Below are 20,621 nucleotides of genomic sequence, written 5' to 3' on the forward strand. Positions count from 1 at the left end.
ATTGGCTTGTGATCACGGTCTCTATAGTTAAAATGGTCCATGATCTTTTTTTTCGCCCTCTCCATCGCATCATATATGTAGCCCATTGCGGGCTTCTCATCCCCGTCCACCAATCGCAACACAGTGACTAAGGGCTCGGATGATTTTAGCGCCTTTACCACTTGAGTCCAAAAACTTTGAGAAAAAATTGTTTGTTGAACCTGTTTTCCTTCAGCCTTCTATGACCAAGGCCCACATGTAAAATCGGCTGACACTACAAAGCTTCTAAGTTCTGATTTCTTTGCATGTAGCCTTTGTAGTGTTAAAAAGGTTGTAGCGAAATGGGTGACTGTTGGACGTAGCAAGTTACCCCCAATGTGTTTTCTCATTCGACTGAGAAGAAGGGCGTGTTTGTACATAAAGACCGTGATTCTTTTAGCCCTTGCAATCACATTTATAAATAATCTACCTATATCTTCTAACATAAGATCAATACAATGGGCCGCACAGGGGGTCCAAAATAAACATCGCCTCTTCTCCATAAGAAGACGACCGACCATTACATACGAGGTTGCGTTATTTGTAATTACTTGTATATCGTAGTCCTCACCTATTTCTTCAACTACACTATCTAGTAAGTTAAACAAATATTCTCCTGTGTGTGAATGGCCCGACGCATCCACTGACTTCAAGAACATTGTCCCGGCTGGACAATTTACCAAAAAGTTAATGAGAGATCAACCGGATCTATCGGTCCATCCATCGGCCATTAGTGAACAACTATATATTTTCCATGATTCCCTATATTCAGCTATGAAGAATTGTGTACATTCGACTTCAGTTTTTAGGTATGTCTCCCTCATTTCATGATATGAAGGAGGTTTAAGCCCAGGTCCAAATTGACCTATAGCCTCAACCATTACTTTGAAGCTTTTCGATTTAACGGTGTTGAAAGCAATGCCGGTTTGGTAAAACCACTTAGCAATATATTGAATTGTGGTTTTTCTATCTTTTTGTTTATACCGGTTCTCTAAAGTTGTTTGAGCTGCCCATTTCCCTCTACCCCTTTGGTCTATCACATCCTCAGGGTGTGGTATACACCATCTATCTATGGGCCCATGCCCTCGGGCTCTTTTCAATGGTTGTACTTGTGGTCTAGACCAGCCTGTCGAAGTAGGGGGAGTGGGACTAGCTTCATTTACATTAAGTACATTTATTTTTTCATATGCATCTTGTTCCAGATATTCTTTCTGACGTAGGGCACTATCGCATTTATTTTTTGATTGTTTTTCCATATACTCCACGATCTCCCTTCGGATTTCTGGAGTAATTTTGTTGCATGCTTTTGCATTTGACCCCGGTAAATGTGCAAGGTGTTGCTTGTGCCTTGCAATGCCACCGGAACTCACATACCCACATAACTCACATACTATGTGAGTCTTTTCAGTAGCACTACGGTAGTGCCCATACTTCCAACCCGGGTCATTCGACTTAGGCTTCAAAGAGGAAGATTGGGAAGAAGACATTATGATGGTGGATGGTGAATGGTGGTGTGTGTATTATTGATTGCCACTTGCTAGTATCCTAGTACTAAAAAGTAACTAGCTACTAACTAGAAACTAGAAAGTAAACTACAAATAAAAAGAAAACTAAAGTAAAGTAAGAGACTAAGAACTAAGAAGTAAGATCTAAGAGAGTAAGTAAGACTGTAAAGAGCCTAAAGAGATGGGACTTGGGGAGAGAGAGAGAGAGAGAGAGAGAGAGAGAGATTTACACAAACAAAATTAAAATTTAAAATTACAAATCTAAAAGAGGTTCCAACTTACAACTTTCAACTTCCAAATTCTTGTCTAAGTTGTCTTATCTTCACCTTTGCCCCTTGACTTGAGTTTTGATCTTGAATTCTTGTTGTAAGTTTGTAACTTGTACTTGTAAGTTGTAAGTTGTAAGTTGTAACTTGTCACGTGTAAGTTGTAAGTTGTCTAACAACTAACGAAGTAACAACTCAATTAACAAACAAACTAAAAAAAATGATAGAAGTTGTTAGAAATAGAATTAGAAACTTAGAAGTTAGAACGTAGAAAACTTAGAACTTGGATATTATGAAATATGAAACTCTAAATGAAAACGAGATAGAAAGAGAAAGTGATGTTATGTATGTTCCCTTGATTGAACTAGAAAGTAGAAACTAGAAAGAGAGTTCAATCAATTCAGTGGATGGAGATTAGAGAGGAGTCTTGACTCTTGAATCTTCTTGATTCTTGAATATGGATGTATCATGTATCTTGGATTCTTGATTCTTGTACCCTCCTTTGATTCTTGATTCTTGAAAGTTGAAAGAAAAGAAAAGAAATATGGAAATGTAATATGGATGGAGAGGGGTGGATGTAGATTGTAGAGTGCTTAGAAGTTAGAATTAGAAATATGTAAGAGAGGATGTAGTAAGAGAAATAGAGAATAAAGAGAGAGAGTTTGAGCTTTTTTTGCAAGTAGGAGTGCTTAGAATACATATTTATAGAGAAAAAATCCGGATTAAGAAAAAAGAGGTCAAAAACAGTCAGAAATATGACCGTTGGCCATTATACGATCGCATATGCAATATGCGATCGCATACATCGCATATGCTGGCACATGTGGCATATGCGATCGCATATGTGCAGGGATCGTATATGCCACTGCCGCATATGCGATCTCCCCAAAAATATGCGCATATGCGATCGCACATGACAACACTAACTGCAACCTCCTTTTCCTTGCGAGGTCGTGTAATTGGGTCACCCCCTTGGCACCACTGTTTTAAATATCGACGATATCGGTCGATATATCCCACGATATATCTTGTATCCCACCAGTGCGATACAAAATGCACAAGTAGTGCGATATATCCCACATGTTCGATCCAATAAGCATTTTCGAATTTCGATGCTCTTATTTTCTGTAAATCATGTTAAATTAGTGTCAGATAGTTACAAATTCATGATTTTTCATGTTTTGCATGAAAAATCATGGATTGGGAGTTTCGATTTCGAGATTTGGAGGAGATGGGCCAAGTTGAGAAAAAATGAAAAAAATAAAATAAAATTTCAGTTTCTTGCAAATTGTTTGCAATCTATGTTCAAACATCACATTCAACATGTCTGTAGCATAATCTAGTGATTCTTCTTTTGCTTTTGAATGTATTGCTTATGTTTCCACTCGTCTTCTTACATTTATAAATTATATGAATAAACATTCAATATACTTGCATCAATTCAGTTAGACAACGCATAGATTAGGATCCTATACAAAGAAAACCTATTATGTGTACTTGTTTTTTGTAATGTTTTGATTTATAAATGTGTATTAATGTCTTTTTTAATAATCACCGAAGTTACATCGAAAAATTCAACCAATTTCCCAATATTTCCAACAACAGCGATACATTACACGATACAACCGATATATCCCATGTGATAACCGATACGTATCTGTATCCCAAGAATGCGATATGTAACACGATACCGATATTTCGAACACTGCTTGGCACCCCTCATTTTCTATTCTGTCTTGGTGGTCTGTTTTTGAAATTTTCATTCTCTCAGAAAAATTTAAAAATAATCCTGAGCGACAAAAACGAATGGGTTATTAGATTTTTGTGGAAATGACATGCCTCTGATAGGTAGTGATGAAAGACAAAGATTTAATCCAATCCATTTGACATACCTGTCCCACTGAATAAAAGGTCTCCCAAAAAATCATGCCATTCCAAAAGTGAAGCAGTCTGCATCAATTTAGAGGTTTTAGCAATGATTTTACATTGTTGTCTATGGTGTGGCCCACCTGATTTTTTGATTGGCCTGATATTTTGTCTCCACGGTGAGGTGCACATGATGGATAGTGGATGTCATGCACATTTCACAGTGGGCCCACACAACCTGACACTACTGTAAGGTAGTATGGACACCTTGGGATCACTTCCTACACATTCACATGCATCTGTGCATATAAAGTTTGTGCAACTAGTGTGTGCAGCTCACCGTGGTGTTTTTATGGCATCCAACCTATCCAGTAGGGTTGCCCCAAAGTTCAGTTCGATCTGACCACCAAAAACCCAAAAACAATAGACAACCACCCAAAATCATCGAAATTTAGTTGGGGCTCACCTGATGGTTGGATCAACTTGATTTTTGGGGCATCTCGTTTTCCTACGGGGCGACATGCCATACACACACCATGGCAAGCCCCATATACAAATAGTTGCATATACTTTTCATCTACAAGACTCTTTCTACACACACACATACATATATATATGTGTGTGTATACACATAAATATATACATACCTACATGCATACATATGTATAGAAGGTCCTCAAATCCAACCGGTGGGACCTCTAGTTATGGTCCGCCTATAGGATCACTTCCAACCCATTAAGCGAATGCGAAGTCCAACCCTTCCAATATGTTGGCCCCACCATGACCATCACCTCGTGCAAAAATCAGCCCCATCTACTCATCAGGTGGGCCACACCACAGTAAACAATGTCTAGCCATTGATATATAGCAAAATACAAGTGTGGTCTGCTCAATGAGTGGATGGGGCTGATTTTTGTGCTAGGCAATTCTCATGATGGGGCCAACCTATTGGACCGATTGAATGTGAAATTGCGTGTGGAATAGGATACCACGACTATGCGTGTAGAAACTTGGCGGGACTATGGAATCATGGCTATGTGCTTGGGGGGGGGGGGGGGGGTTGATTAGGACCAAATAAAAATTATGCCTTTTAAACACAATTGCTTAACTTAAACTAATGTGCAAATTAAACTAAGTAAACAATTTAACACCAAGGCTTCCAAGCCATTAGTGGGTCCAATCACATAGACTACAAATGATATGCTATTCAAGCAACTAGTCTATAGATGATAGTGTACATGTGTATATGGGATGTGTTACCTATCCACTCCTACCATTCATCTAATCATGCATTTATATAATTAAACATTCATCATATAAGTATAATTAAACAAGTGCTTAAAAGACAATCCCAAACACAAGCATGTATAGTGGTTCGGTTTCCCTACTCCAATCTCGGTAAACGCACTTAACTCATTAGTGTACCAGATTTCGCTATTGAAGGTTTTAAATCAGGTTCATCTCTAACCTTTACAATCCTACACAAGGACCGGCTCCCACAAGAGACTTTACGTGGTTTTCTATAGGCTCGCCACGAACCCCGGTCTTGCATAAGAAACTATAGGTGTACACTCCCGTCGGAGGCTCCTATAAGAGACTTGAGTTAGTTTTTTATTAGCTAACCAACAATCTCGGTCCTAGTTCAAGGACTTACGTTTACTCCCCCTGGAGGCTCCCACGGAGACTAACACGTACACACCCATGTTCGGTGAATTCAACTCTACACAAGAGCTTATGTCCTACACAAGAATATATCGAGTTTGGACTAGAAACTCTCACCCTTAATCCTACACAAGGAAAGAGAGTATGGACTCAAGCACTTGTCGAATTGAGCCTCGCACCGTTCTTTTGTCACTTCTTCATAGCTCTCCCGTGCTTGAATTCGCTCGTTAATTGCTTCCTCGATCATGATGCCGATGCGTTACCAATGCTTTAGCTCTAAGATCAAACACCTTGCATACAATGCTCCGATGCGGTGACCAAGGAGATGAGAGGTTGGGTAGAATCTCCTACAACTAATGGAAAATTGTACTGTTTAAAAGATTCACCTAGATGAGTCTTCTAGAGGATTTAGACAAAGATTTGACTATAGGTTCTAGTCGTATCTTATCTCTAGAAAATGGTGGAGTTCAATGTCATCTTCAAGGTCGAGTTTGGAATCCTCATTAGAGTGTTAATCTCATGTTCATGGAAGATGACTTAGAACTCATTGGTTTATATGCTTGGAATGAGGGATATGATCATGGAATCACCTAAGCTTCTATTGCACCAAAAGCCCATCCAAATACTTAAGAATCGAATGCCTTATATATGGAGTTCGAGATCCAGTGGTAAAAAAAGGACGGATAACGGCGTTGTCGATGGCATCGAGTGTGGCTTCGATGGTATTGAAAAATTGGGTTTCCAGCTGAATTGTTGCTGGATAGTTTACACACTGCTATCCGATGCCATCGAGTGGTCTTCGATGGGATGGAGGGGACCCTTCAATGTCATCGAAGGTTCCTCGATTCCATCGAGAAACTCAGATAAAAATAAAAAATAAAAAATCATATTTTGCTGGATAGATCTAAGTTACCTACTCGATTCCATCGAGTGGTCTTCGATGCCATCGAAGACCCCTCGAGGATTGCTCGATGAGATTGAGCACCACTCGAAAATCTGTTGTTTTGGGCATACAATTTCACAACAGCTTTGCACCTCTTATAGCCTTACTTATCATGTTTTAATTAAGCTTTTAAGACTAAGGGATGATCAACAAGGTTTACCTATAAGGCTAAGGATCATCTAGAGGTTGAAATGGTTGTTTTAGGTCAATGGTTAGGGTCACTAAGGAACCTCATTTACCTATTTTTTGCTCCTTGATGCTCATGTCCTCTTGTGTCTTCGGTCTTCAGCTTCCAAGGGCTCAATCGACTACATTACACACAAACTCACGTGATTGGCAAGCAAGATGCACAAATCAGTACACTAACAGGATGTTGTACACACATGAAAGATTGGAAGTTATCCGCTGGATGGATTGTAACTTGTGGTACAACCATTTGGACTGAAGACCATCTCATATATATCTATAGGTAAAAGGTACTATGAGATCGAGCTCTGTGGGGCCCATCGTGGTGTGTCAGACATCCACACCTTGCATTTGGTGGGTTCCTTCTAGGTTGTGGGATGTCCCAAAAATCAGCAGTCTTTGGAACTTTGGTGGGCCACACAACCTGAAACCATGTGAAATCATGCCTAAAACATCTAAAGGCACTTGGTGGGGCCTACCTGAGTTTTGGAATGGCTTGAACTTTGGTGTGACCCCTCATCCAAATGGGACACACAATGGATGGCTTGGATGTCTAAACCACATCTTAGTGGACTCTATAAACAATCATGAATGTTTCAATGGGTGGGCATCCACTCTCAACTGTTGTTTGTGGTGTGGCTCACCTAAGTCATGGATTGACCTAATTTTTAGGCCCATGGCCCACCATAGAAGGGTGCATCTAATTGATGGGGTAGATGTCCAACACACATCACAGTGGGCCCCACAGAGCTCGACCTATGGGAAGCTCCCATGAGGTTGATCTTGTAGTACCTTTTCCCCCATATATTTATCGGAAAAAATTTCACCTAGGAACTAGTTCTCATGAGAACCCGTAAGAACCCTTTCAGAACTCATTCCCCATGTTGCGTACGTGCAATCCAGGCCATATAAACCCTTCATCTAGCTTGGATGAAGGGCCATGCAAAAAACCAGTCTATTTTGCAACTTAGGTGGGCCCTAGTGAAAATCAAGGTTGGGCATCCCTTCCCCCTACACACACATGTACACACACACACACACACATGTACGCACGCATAATGTGTATATACATATATGTGCGTGCATGTATGTCGCGCGCACACACACACACAGGCGCTCCCAAGTTCAACCGGTGAGACTATACCTTATGTCCAACTAGTTTAGATTTTGTTAATTTGAATTAATGCTAATAAATACAGGGTAAAAAGGAATTATTTCATGACTTGAAAATAGCACCATGCATGCTTACATTTATCATTACCTTTATAACATTCTTTTTTCCTTCCCTTTATTTATTACTTGCAATATCATTAATTAATCACTAGTAACCGAAGTAATTATCTGGTGCAATCGGTTGGACTTGAGAGTTTCTTTGTGTGCGCGCGTGTGTGCTTATATCAACATCTTTCAAAGAAAAAAAAAAGGAAGCCTTGTTTGCTTGATGTGTTATCAGGATGAGGAAACAGTGGATCATTTATTCATATATGCAAGAAGGGTGTGGGAAGGCTTATTTGAGTTGTTCGGTATAGTATGGGTTTGGCCATCTTCCATCGCCCAATTTTTTCTGACGTGGCATGATGGAGTCCTTGGAAATTGTGCAAAAAAAAAGTTTAGCGAGAATCTAGTTTTTATGGTTAGAAAGAAACAATTGTTGTTTCAGGAATCGATTGGGGCAACCTACGGAGGTGTTTATTAGGGCTAAGATGAATGTCATGGAATGGGCAACTACTTCCAAGGTAGTGGTGCAATTTCATGTTAGTTGGCTTGAGTTGTAATTATATCTATCGTTTGTTTTTTTTGTAATTTTTGGCTTTGGCTGTTGTGAATAAAATTTTAATTGTTAAAAAAAACTTACGGTATTGTACCATCTTTCTTGGCAGGATACCACTTGTGTAGGACATCGATACCATTAAAATGCTAGCCTCCAGCATGAAGATCGCCTTTCTTGAAAGTCGGGTTGATTTGCTTACTAGGTGGGCCACAACCATATCTTGAATCAGATCGGCAGTTGTCCATTGATTCCAACAGGCTAACTTACCTCATGGGAGATTAGAGGTCCTGTGAGCGATTATGGTCTAGGGAGTGATTGCGGCCTTATTAGAAGTACCGAGAGTGATTATGGTCCAATTATAGGTCCCAAGAGCATTACAGTCTGATCAGAGGTCCAGAGAGTGATTATGATCCGATTATAGGTCCCAAGAGCGATTACGATCCCGGAGCGATTACTATCCAATTTAAAAACATAAAATGAAAGCCAAGTGAAGCTTAAAATAAAAGAGAACAAGTATAATTTGAATTGTGAATCAGGATTTGGATCCTAAATCATAGGATTCAAATCATATAATTGTAGGGTTCATACAAAAAGGGATTCAAGGTCAGGATTCAAATCTTTTTTGCTTAAGATTTAACTAAAATTGTATATCGTAAATTGTAAATCGTAGGATTTTGACAACATTGCTTATGAGCACAATAACATATTTTGTCCCAAACGATCTTTATGTTAAGGCCTACCATTTTTATTGCAACGATGTCCTACACAAGCAGCATGGTGGGAACTGCATGTGATCATCTCTCTCTCTCTCTCTCTCTCTCTCACACACACACACACACACACACACAGTCCCACACAGTCCCACACAAGCGGCATGATGGTAGGACTTGCGTGTGATCAACTCTCTCTCTCTCCCACACACACACGCACACACACTGTGTAATAATATGTTGTGTGTCTCTATTTACATGTGTGTGTGCCTGCGATTATATGCTAATATGTTATGATATGTAGAAAATGATGGATTTTAGTAATGATGACGGTCATCATCATTTTAGCCTTTCTCCCAACAATTAGGGGTGATGTTTAGATGCCTAACAGACATCATCCTTCCTCTTTGATGGGCTTTAGTACCGGCAATTGGAAAATACCATTTACTTGAAATACGATTTAGGGCTTGTTAATGGTAGTGGTTATGGGCCTACGACCCACTTATTTAGTCTTGGGATGTGTTGGGAATATAATTTTTTGTACAAGGGGTTTTATCGGTATTTTTGCTTTTCTTTACTTAAGTGAACTTTGGTAAATTCATTTATTTATAAAATAATATAAAAGAAGAGTGGGAATGTGAGCCCTAGTCTCTCTTCCCTTTTCTCTAATTACTTCTCTCGTTATCTCCTTGTCTTATACATTTCTCTTTCTTATACCAACTTACATGGTATCAGAGCTATCCTAGAAGTGGTTTGGACTCCGTAATTCCTCCCAATCTAACCCAAGTTGCTGGATCTTCCACCCCTCCCCCCCCCCCCCTTTCTTTTTTTCGAGGACATTCCAACTCATAAGGGGGGCTAATCGTCTGTAAGGGAAGCGCATTTCGTCATCCGTTTGTGCAGAAAACACTGTTTTCTACATTTTTTCTCGAGTAAAAGGGAATGCTCATGAAAATGAGTGTACATGCCTTGTCGACTTATGAAGGTTTGTTGATTTGTCATAAGGTGGTGTTAAAATCGTTTGTTTATGATTGTTGAGTTATGTGGAAGTAGTTCTTTTTATAGAATATTCTCTCCTGCTAAGTTATATACGATGTGGGTTTGGTATTGATGTAGATTAGGGTGATAATGGGCTAGAAATCTGTGTTATTTTATTGTGAAGTATTGTTGTGTGTGGATCTCCTTTCAGGTCCGTGTTTTTGGTTGTGGAATATCTATTTAGCCCAAAAATACAGTTGTTGGTTCCTCATCTCTTGGGGAAATGTCTGGACTCTTCAATGCATTAATATCTTCTGTGAAGTTGAATGGAACAGATTATCTTTTGTGGGCCAAATTTGTTGAGGTGTTTCTCTTAGCCTGTGAAAAGTATTAGCTCCTCATGGATCTTAAACCAGCCGAATCCGATCCAAAATACAGGCAATAGATTCGCGAGGAGCCCAAATCCGCTCATGGTTTTATAGTATGGAGTCTGAGGTGAGTTCTTATTTGATTTTCTTAAGCATGACAATTGATGTTTGAGACATAGTGAGGAAGATGTATTCCTCAGAATAATATGTTTCTTGGGTGTATCAGTTGTATGAGGAAATCTTTTCTTTTAAAAATGGGACAACCCTCTTGGCGAATATTTCAAAGCTAACTAGAATGTAGGAAGTGCTGGCCATGTATCATCCCATTATCTTAGATGTCACCCTTATGAAGAAGCAGTAGGAAGATATGAAGATAGTAAAACTTGTCTGGATTGCCCAAAGAATATCAATTGACAAAGGAGCAAATTTCGGGAGGAGATTCCATTCCTTCAGTAGCAGAGGTCTATGCAAGACTTCAAAGAGTGTCTTTGGCAAATGAATTTGACAACTGTTAGGTTAATGCATTTGATAAAACGGCATTGGCCTCGTCATCTAGTTATTCTGATTTTCGTGGAGGCCATGGTGGTCTTGTTGGGCGTTTGTTCTCCTTGCGGTGGCAGATGTGGTAGATTCCCAGGGAGAGGTAGAGGCAGTCTTGGTGGTAGAGGAGAACATATGTATACTCATTGTGGCCTGACAAATCATACGGTGGACTTTTGGTGGGATCTTCATGGAAAACCCTAAGGACTAACGAAGATCTTATGGTTAATGATGCTTCTTTAGATGGTAGATCCATTACTCATACCACGTCTAATCCTAGCGGTGATTGATTAGTGTTTCACTATCATGAGAGGAATATGCATGTTTTCTATTTTCTTCAAGTGATTCCATATCCAACAATGTTACATTCACCTCTACAACCATTTTTGCTCGGTCAAATAAAGCATGCCTTTTGTCATCTTCTTCCCCATTTTGGATCATTGACTCTGGTGCATTCGAGCATCTTTGGTAATCGCATTTTCTTTTCTTCCTTTAGTTGTACTTCATCGAATATCTTGGTTACTTTAGCTGATGGTACATCGTCTAATGTCATTGGTGTTGATACTACTCAACATAAAGCATCGGAACCCCTGTCGTTTGTTCTGTATGCACCCAATTTTTAATTTAGTTTATTATCTGTAAGTAAGTTAACAAGGTCCTTGAACTATTTCGTGTCCTTCTTTCTTTTTTATTGCGTGTTTTAGGACCTCAAGATGGGCATGACAATTGGAGGTCATGAGATGAATGGTTTGTGCTACTTGGAGAAGGAACTAGTAGGTGCGACAATGCTTCCTGCAGATTTGGCAATTCAAATGGCATCGTCGCTTGTGACATCCTTCTCTTCAAAATCTACAGATTCTCATTCTATCTTTTTATAAGGTGTCCAAGTTGGAGTGCGAAGCATGTGAGCTGAGTAAATATCATAGAGTCCATTTCTCTTCTAAAATTGATTCAAAATCTAGTCCATAGTGATATGCGGGGACTAGATCGAGTCCCTAGTTTGTTAAGTGTTAGGTACTTTGTTATCTTTATTGATGATTATTTGACAATGACATGGTTATATCTAAAGCATAGGTTTGAAATCTTTCATGTATTTCTTAATTTTCATAACAAAATAAAAAATCAATTTGGTGTGAAATTGTGCATGTTAAGGTTGAATAATGCCCTGGAATTTGTTTATCAAGATTTTCAAACATATTTACAAAGCCAGGGTATCATTCATCAGACCTCTTGTGCTTACACACCACAACAAAATGGGGTAGCTGAACGCAAGAATAGACATCCACTAGAAGTTACTTGAGTCTTGTTGTTAGAAATAAATGTTCCACAATTTTATTAGGGTGATGCAGTTCTTACTGCATGTCATTTGATCAATAGGATGCCTTCATCAGTTTTAGATGAAAAAGCTCGGTTCTCCTTGTTGTTTCCTAATCAACCAGTTCTTCCTATCCCTTCCAAAGTGTTTGGTTACAAATGCTTTGTTCATATATTTGGGTTAGGTCAAGATAACCTTTTTCCTCGTTCCACGAAGTGTATTTTTTGGGATATTCTTGTACTTAAAAGGGTTATTGATGCTATTCCCTTATGCTTAAGAAACATTTTTTATCTGTTAATGCAACCTTCTTTGAAAATGTTCCGTCTTATGTTAAAGATGAGCATACCGTCAAAGTCACATCCATGGTAGCTCCCTTAATACAGGGGCATTTTCACACCGGGCTCGAGTGGGGTCGCCTGTGGGATGCAGGGGCACACTCGGGGTGGGCGGGGCCCACGGGGGAGGTCTTGTGTTCGAGACTCCTCATCGGGGTCGGGGTGGGCGGCCCGTGTGAGGCGGGTGGCTCGTGAGAGGCGGGCCCCACCTGTGTGATTCGGGCGGCCTGTGTGAGGCGGTACTCATGTGATTTGAGGCCCACGAGGGGGGTTTGGCTGAGGTCCTAACCCATGAGATGTGGGGCCTGGGCTATGAGATAAAAGGATTAATTCGCCATACTCTAACAATTCGAGCTTTTAGAGCAAGTGGTTAATTGTCCTGCATCATCCCTTGCCAAATTTATTTCCTTCAAAATTTGATGTTGGGATGTCACCACCAACTCATAAGGATTTCATGCAGACTTGCTAGAGGAAAATGAGAAAAGTTCATGCATTACAAACTATTCCTCTTTAGTTCACACAATTGACTACTGTGCCTATTGAGGTTCTTGGTTCGTTTGAGTCTCATGGGGTTGCTAATGATTTTCCTATTGCTATACAAAAAGATAAACATTCTTGTGTTACTCATTCCACCTCCAATTTTGTTACCTTTTCTCATTCGTCTACAAATTATCGTAAGTTTGCCCTTGCCTTATTTGTTGTATCCATTCCTAAGGCACTCCATGAGGTATTGTTGGATGAAAATTGGAAAAGAGCTATGGCTGAAGCGATGGAAGCCATGTATTCCAATGATATTAGAACGCTGACTGATCTTCCATTAGGTAAGACTCTAGTAAGGTGTAGATGGGTGTACACAGTCAAGTTCTTGCCTGATGGATTGGTCGCTAAGGGGTATACAGTATACACAGATTTACGGAGTAGATTATCTTGATACGCTTTCACCAGTGACTAAACGTAATTTGGTTTGGGTTTTTCTACAGTAGCAGAAAATCATGATTGGCCTCTTTTTCAACTAGATGTGAAGAATGCATTCCTGCATGGAGATTTACACGAGAAAGTCTACATGGAGCAACCTCTCGGTTATGTTGCTTATGGGGAGTCGTCTAAACCATGCAAGTTAAACAAATCTATATATGGGCTGAAACAATCACCACGAGCTTGGTTTGAGAAATCCAATAATGTGGTTGTGTCATTTGGATTAAAAGAAGTAAGGTAGATCGGTCAGTTTTCTCAAGGTATTCTACCTTTGGCCACATAATAATTGTTGTGTATGTGGATGATATGATAGTGACTAGTGATGACTTGGAGGGCATTGAGAAGTTGCAAGTCATAGAAAATTTGAGAAAAGGGAAGAGAGACTAGAGCTCACGTTCCCATTCTTCTTTTGTATTATTTTATAAATAAATGAAATTACAAAAGTGCCCTTAAGTAAACAAAAGCAAAAATATTGATAATACCCCTTATACCAAAAGCTATATTTCCAACACATCCTAAGACTAAATAAGTGGGCCGTAAGCCCATAACTACTACCGTCGACACTCTCCTTCAAGCAGAAACATAAATGTCTTGCATGTTTAGCTTGGAGACTAGTTTGTAGAACATGGATTTTTCAAGAGCCTTGGTGAATAAATCTGCAACTTGATCATGGGAAGAAATATAAGCCGCGTGGATCTATCCTTGAGATATCTTATCCTGAAGGAAATGATAATCAACCTTTATATGCTTCGTTCTCTTATGAGACACTGGATTATTGGTAATATGTATCGCAACTAGATTATCATAGTGTAAAGACATTGACACCTGAACTCCGAATCCTAATTCTTCAAAAAGAGACCTTTAACCATATAAGTTCATAAGTTTTATGCGCCATTGCCCTGTATTCAGCTTCAGTACTTGATTTGCAACCATATTTTGTTTCTTGCTTTTCCATGTAATCTCATTACCATCTAGAAAGGTGTTGTAACCTGTAGTCGACCTTCTATCACATCTCGACCCTGCATAATTTTCATATGAATAACTAGGGTTGAAAGTTGGGCGGGTTGGGTCGGGTTGCTGCTCAACCCTAGCCCAACCCAAGGTTCCTATACCTCAACCCTAACCCAACCCAAACCAATATTGGGTTGGGAATTCTCAACCCAAGCGGGCTCGGTCGGGTTGGCCGGGTTGGTTAGGTAGATATATGCTAATATTTTTATTATTACATTAGTCTATTATATTTTCAATATACGTCTTATTTTTTATACCTATAATTTTATTAATTATATACATAGTTATTTATCATAAAGAAGTTCATTTTTTTCTAAACAAACAAGCTAAAATATAGGATAAATACTCCTTTAAAGTCTTATTGTGTATCAAGTAATTTATTTGGGAGAGAGAAATCCGGCATATCTTGTTAACTTGAGTAATCGGAAATGACGTGGACCAATGAAACCCGACGACAATGGAATTTCCTGTGCCTTCAACACAGACAATCCGCACTCAATTATAATTAATTTATAAGGAATTTATATATTGATCGGGTTCGGGTTGGGTCGGGCAACCCGAGACCTCAACCCAAGCCCAACCCAAGTTTTATCGGGTTGGTGTTTGTATGGCCCAAGCCCGAGACCAAACCCGATACATCCTGCCCAAGCCCAACCCAATGTCAGGTCGGTCACGGGTCGGTCGGGTTGAACTCGCCCAACTTTCAGCTTATGAATAACTGGCTACTTGGAGATGGCCATGAGCTCTATATAAAATACCCTTCTAACGCATGACTACTAACCATTTGCTCTAAAAGCTCGAACTGATAGAGTGTGGCTAATCAATCCCTTTATCTCATAGCTCAAGTCAGGCCCTTAGCCAAACCCTCCACGTGGGCCCAACTTCACATGGATCTCACCTTATGCAAGCCACCTGCCTCACATGGGCCGCCTACCCCAAGTGTGCCCCCACTTCACACAACCCACCCCACTCGAGCCCGGTGTGAAAATGCCTCTGCATTACCTTCCTAGGTGAACATTTCAAATCCCCGAGGATTCTCATAGTTGCTGCTAGATGTGATGCCTTGGATTTTGCATGAACTAGCTCACCACATTGACGAGAAATGCGATATCAGGCCTGGTGATAGTGAAATAAATGAGCTTGCCAACAAGTCTCCTGTACATAACGTGGTCTTCCAAATTCCAATATTTCTCCTTCTTTAGGTTCAAGCTTGAGGTAAGGGTCCATTGGTGTATTAACCGGTTTGGCTCCCAGTCCCAATATAATTGTCTCTTCCAACAAGTCACACATTTTTTTAACATAGATTTATGCCCACTCTCGATCTTACTACTTCAATGCCTAGAAAATATTGAAGGAGACCAAGATCTTTGATCTGAATTTGAGTTTGAAGATATGACTTCAACTTCTCAATGCCCTCCAAGTCATCACCAGGCAATATCATATCATCCACATACACGGTTTATATTATGTAGCCAGAGGTAGAATGCCTTGAGAATCGATTGATCTACCTTCTTTTTAATCTAAACGACACAACCACATTATTGAACTTCTCAAACTAGGCCTATGGTGATTGTTTCAGCCTATATATAGATTTGTTTAAACTGCATACTTTAGATGACTCCCCCTGAGCAACATACCTAGGAGGTTGCTCCATGTAGACTTCCTCGTGTAAATCTCATTTGCCAGTTTCCATTTCAAGTAGAAATTAGAGTTAAAATTTGTGAGGTGGCACTAGATTCCCATGTTGTGTTTTCTTTTGAGAGGTAACACGAATATTAAAAGACAGAAAGGGCAAAGATGAGAAATTAACACTCGAAAAAATTACAATGAAGCAGGCATAAAGAATAAAAAAAATAAATCAAATGAGCAGTCACCAAACATCTTAATAATTGAGGCCCAAGCAATCACATCCAATTTGGCCTACCTAAACAATTTGTTAGGACCATGTTAACTAGTTATGAAGCATCTATTATGCTCTCATCCTGACATTCTCCACAAGATTCTCTCTTTAAGACCTACATGACCCCATGCCGTGCTGAGAAGGGCCAATTGAAGATGGCATCACCAACAACACTGAGGTATCAAAGAATCTCCCCCACAAAGGCCGATCAAAGATGCAGTATAAACAAGCGATCCATTGATTCGTTGTCTTGAAGGCATATGATGCACACATTTGTGATGATCATTTTTTCCCCAACTATGATCGATAGGGAGCACTTTACCCTTGCCCTCTAACCATCCAAAGGTGGTGATCCTAGATGGACCCCTATAAGACCAAATGAGTCCCATTAGGCTGCAAAAAGTGAGTCGCATTTGTTAGAGTACAAAACACTCATCTACATGCATAGCACATTAGCATTGTGGAGTATAGTGTTGTGTGGTAATTTCAGTTGTGTGCTCTGACACTACCAAGTTGGGGCATATATATCATGCATGGCCAATTTTTTATGAGTCTGGGAGCTGCGAAAGAGGCGGACCGCACTTTCGATGGCTCATGGGATGTGGACCATCGGCATGTTTGCTGGATGCCGAAGGATCTAACAACACTTCCGGTGGATGGTATTTGAATCGTTAGCTCTTCCATTGGTTGCGACACTTCAACTTGTGGATATCTGAATCAATGGCTCTTCTAGTGGTTCGATAATGATTTAGCAGGAAATTGGTGAGGATGCTTGCTTTGACTAGAAGCTTGAGAGATCTAAATAAGAGTAGTCTTCTAATGATTTAGTAGTAATGGTGGTTTTTTTTTTTGGGCGGTGGGCCACCCTGTAATGTGATGATGAGTGTCAATCTATTCCTCCATCATGCATGGTCCAAGAAGAGAGGGATGGATAGTAGATTTTCAAAATAGAAATGAAAAATAAGCCAAGACAACCTTATAGAAGTAACTAACAAAATTTTCTCAATCTTTCCAATTTGCATGCCCCTTAACCCTTGTTGAGCAAGTGCTTACATGTTGTAGAAGGTATAACAATCCTACCATATTCAAAATTATTGATGTTTTCAAGAAGGAAGTTATATTTTCGGTTGAAAATGGTTCTCATATTTGATTTTGGGCCTCAATTAAGTGTTGATTCTTACATTCAATGGCACCATTTGTTGTGGTGTCTGTGCACATGAGTTTTGATAAATAATGCCACGTGATGAGAAATATGAATTAAATTCATAGGATACATATTCCTTAGCTTTATCAGAATGTAGAAGACACGCTTTAGCATTGGATTATATTTGCACTTACATATGAAATTCTTTAAAGCAAGAAAACACTTTAGAGCAAGCATTTATTAATTATACCTAGGTCATGGGGGAATAATCGTCCATAAAAATAATAAAATGCTTCGAAGTCAAATAAACTAGTAGTACGAATTGGACCCCGCACATTAGGATGTGCTTAAGAGAAAGGACAACCACTCCATTTGTCCACATGAGGTAGAAATGGGACTTTATGATGCTTGCTTAACTCACATGCTTCTTATTCTAACTCAGACACATAAGATAACGACGGAATAAGACTCTTTAACTATTCATGTCCTCCTTCAATTGTCATTCCCGTCTATATGTCCTGAAATTCACAATAGGAGGGATAAAAATGTAACAAAACAATTAAAGGATCTAATTAGCTTACTAATTATAGATTCAAAGAAAATTTATGATTGATGTTAATGGATGAGATGATATAGGATAAGCAGTACCCAACCTAGATATACGAGTTGAGGTATAATTAATTATGTTACATAGGAAATGGGAGTGGTAGGCTCATTTAACTGAGACAAGACACTATGCTTACCAATCATGTGGTTTGAAGCTCCAGAATAAATAACTAGGGGAATATTTCCAAAGGATGCAAGACATATCATACCTAATTGAGCAAGAGTAGGAGTGGAAGAGGATTCATGGTTAGAACAATCTTTTAGCAATTTGGCATGCTCATCGTTGGACAACATAACTATATCATTTACTGCACTTGATTTATATGAGCTTGACTACATAGCCCTTGGAACCATCATCAGATGATCGAACTTGATTTGCTGAAATTGGCTTGCCAATGAGGTCTCAACACATCTCAACTGTATGGTTACAAACCCCACAATGAGAGGACTTCCGATTTCCATGACCACGACCACGACTGCCACCAAAGTCTGTACCACAAACTTTCAAAGTATTTTAATCACCAAAGCGACCTCATGTTGAATCTCTATTCCTAAATCATCCACTACAACTATGATCACTGCGACTTTCTCAATCTCCCCCACTAGTAACGTCATGGCAGTCATAACGGTAACGGTGGTACATGTTTAGCATTAAGTGGTCATAATGGTCCATTATAAGGCTGTTATGGAAAAAATGACTTGTAATGGCCGTAACAGTCCATTATAGAGCCAACATAGTTTTTTAATCAAAAAAAAAAGTTGCAACGGCCATTATGGCCCATATTGTAACGGGAACGACAGTGGCTGTTATGGCCACCGTTATTGTTATGGAATGCCTTGCCTACTAGAGGAAGAAGTAAATGCTGCTCGATTAGATTTAAATGAACGGAGTATTTATACCAATTGCACGAATGCGGGTAAACACCTCTGTAGTTGATGGAACTTCATTACCACCAAGAACTTGAGCTCGAGTAAGTTTGAATTCAGGAAGAAGACTAAAAAGGAATTTGGCGACATGAAATTTCTCTTAGTACCATCTCATGGTCTCATATTCAATAGACAATGGCTAGTATACATTCAGTTCTTTCCACATACCCCGCAACGCCAAATGATACTTGCCTACACTCTTATCCCTTGTCAAAGCACGAAGATGTTTCAATGCAACTTGTGTATACGAGTTAAATTCTTCTCACTTGAATATCTCTTTCAAAATTTCCCAAACTTTTTTTTTAAAAAGTTTTAAAAAAGATATCATTTGCATTAATATGTGATTCCATGCTATTCCATAAAGGAGAATAACTTTCACCACCCTATCTTCATAGGTTTTGAGCTTTTATCAAGCTTAGGGGATGTTAGATACTTTAATTTTCTTCTTCTACAAGTAATACTTCTACAAATGTAATCCATTGTAAATTATTTGGTCCATTAAGTTTGGTTGATGTATTTTGAAGATTCATCACTCGAATGAAGGTAGAGAACTACCCGGAGCATCATTCTTGACATTTATGTATGTTTAAGGAAAAGATGAGATCAAATACTCGGGGAAGGACTTGAACTCACCAAACACTTGCTTTAAAAAAGCATAGATCAACAATCACCCCACACCCGTAAGGACTGATTGATGACATATATGAGGAAGCCTTCACTTTCATTCACGATCTCCATACCCAGACTTGATCTTCAAATCTAACTATAAATGCACAATGGCCCACTCTAGACCTTCAAAATGGTTGTACTTGTATGTGAAAACGAGCGTCAAACACACTCATGAGGCACAACTAAACAACCCACCATATGGTGGTAGAACAATGAATGAAGGAGAATTGCACATATCAGCTTCCCAGACTACTCTGGTTCCACCTTATGGAGAAGAAAAGGGAAGAGGAGAGAGTGAAAGAATACGGAAAAGGAATGTGATACCGGATCTTTTACTTCTTTTATACCATATTACTTGAGTTATATTGAAATGAGGAGAGAATATGAGAAGCAACCAGAGAAGAGAGAGCCCCTATTTTCTCCTCTAGTTATCATTAGCACTTCCATAATATTTGTGAAAGTATAAAAACACCCCCATGCTTTAGTGAGTCCATAACCAAAGCCCCTATGTTTAAACTCTATTCTAACACATAACCTTAGGGACTAAGCAAAAGGAATAACGAAGTGAACCAATAGAAACCTTAATCTCCATGTGAACTAGGTTACATGTGTGATCATCACCATCCATCACAGTTCACAACAAATCGAATGTTTGTGAATATGCTTATTTCTTATTATGTCTCGATGATGGATAATTCTAAAAAAAAACTCATTTTTCCATGTTAGATAGATTTCTTTAAATTTAATTTTGTCAAAAAATATTTCTTTAAATTTATTCACTGCTTCTTGTAGATCGATGCAAGGCGAGCTTATAATTGTGAAATCATGCTCACAAAGATTAAGATGCCATTGCCTGATTTGAGGGTAAGCAAATAGACACTGTTTTGAAATTTCCATTAAAAGACTACTTTCACAATTGAAATCAC

The 20,621-nt window shown here is 39.2% G+C and overlaps 1 protein-coding gene across 11 annotated transcripts in view; it reads left to right on the forward strand.

Annotated features, from left to right (window-relative positions):
* LOC131256974 (formin-like protein 18) overlaps positions 1-20,621 on the forward strand; it is a 128,618-nt gene that overhangs the window by 15,705 nt on the left and 92,292 nt on the right. For 8 of the 11 annotated variants that reach the window (XR_009177031.1, XM_058258102.1, XM_058258108.1 and 5 more), the window contains exon 7: positions 20,488-20,559. The exons of 2 other annotated variants lie outside the window; for them this stretch is intronic. Coding sequence is in view for 8 of the 9 variants with exons in the window: in XM_058258102.1 (XP_058114085.1) it covers positions 20,488-20,559 (72 nt within the window). In the remaining variant the exon portion in view is untranslated. Of the gene's footprint in view, positions 1-11,517; positions 11,712-20,487; positions 20,560-20,621 lie in introns of those variants that run through there. One more of the 11 variants, XM_058258107.1, reaches the window with a different exon arrangement.

Source organism: Magnolia sinica, chromosome 9 (assembly GCF_029962835.1).
Source record: "Magnolia sinica isolate HGM2019 chromosome 9, MsV1, whole genome shotgun sequence".
NCBI classification, from domain to species: Eukaryota; Viridiplantae; Streptophyta; class Magnoliopsida; order Magnoliales; family Magnoliaceae; genus Magnolia; species Magnolia sinica.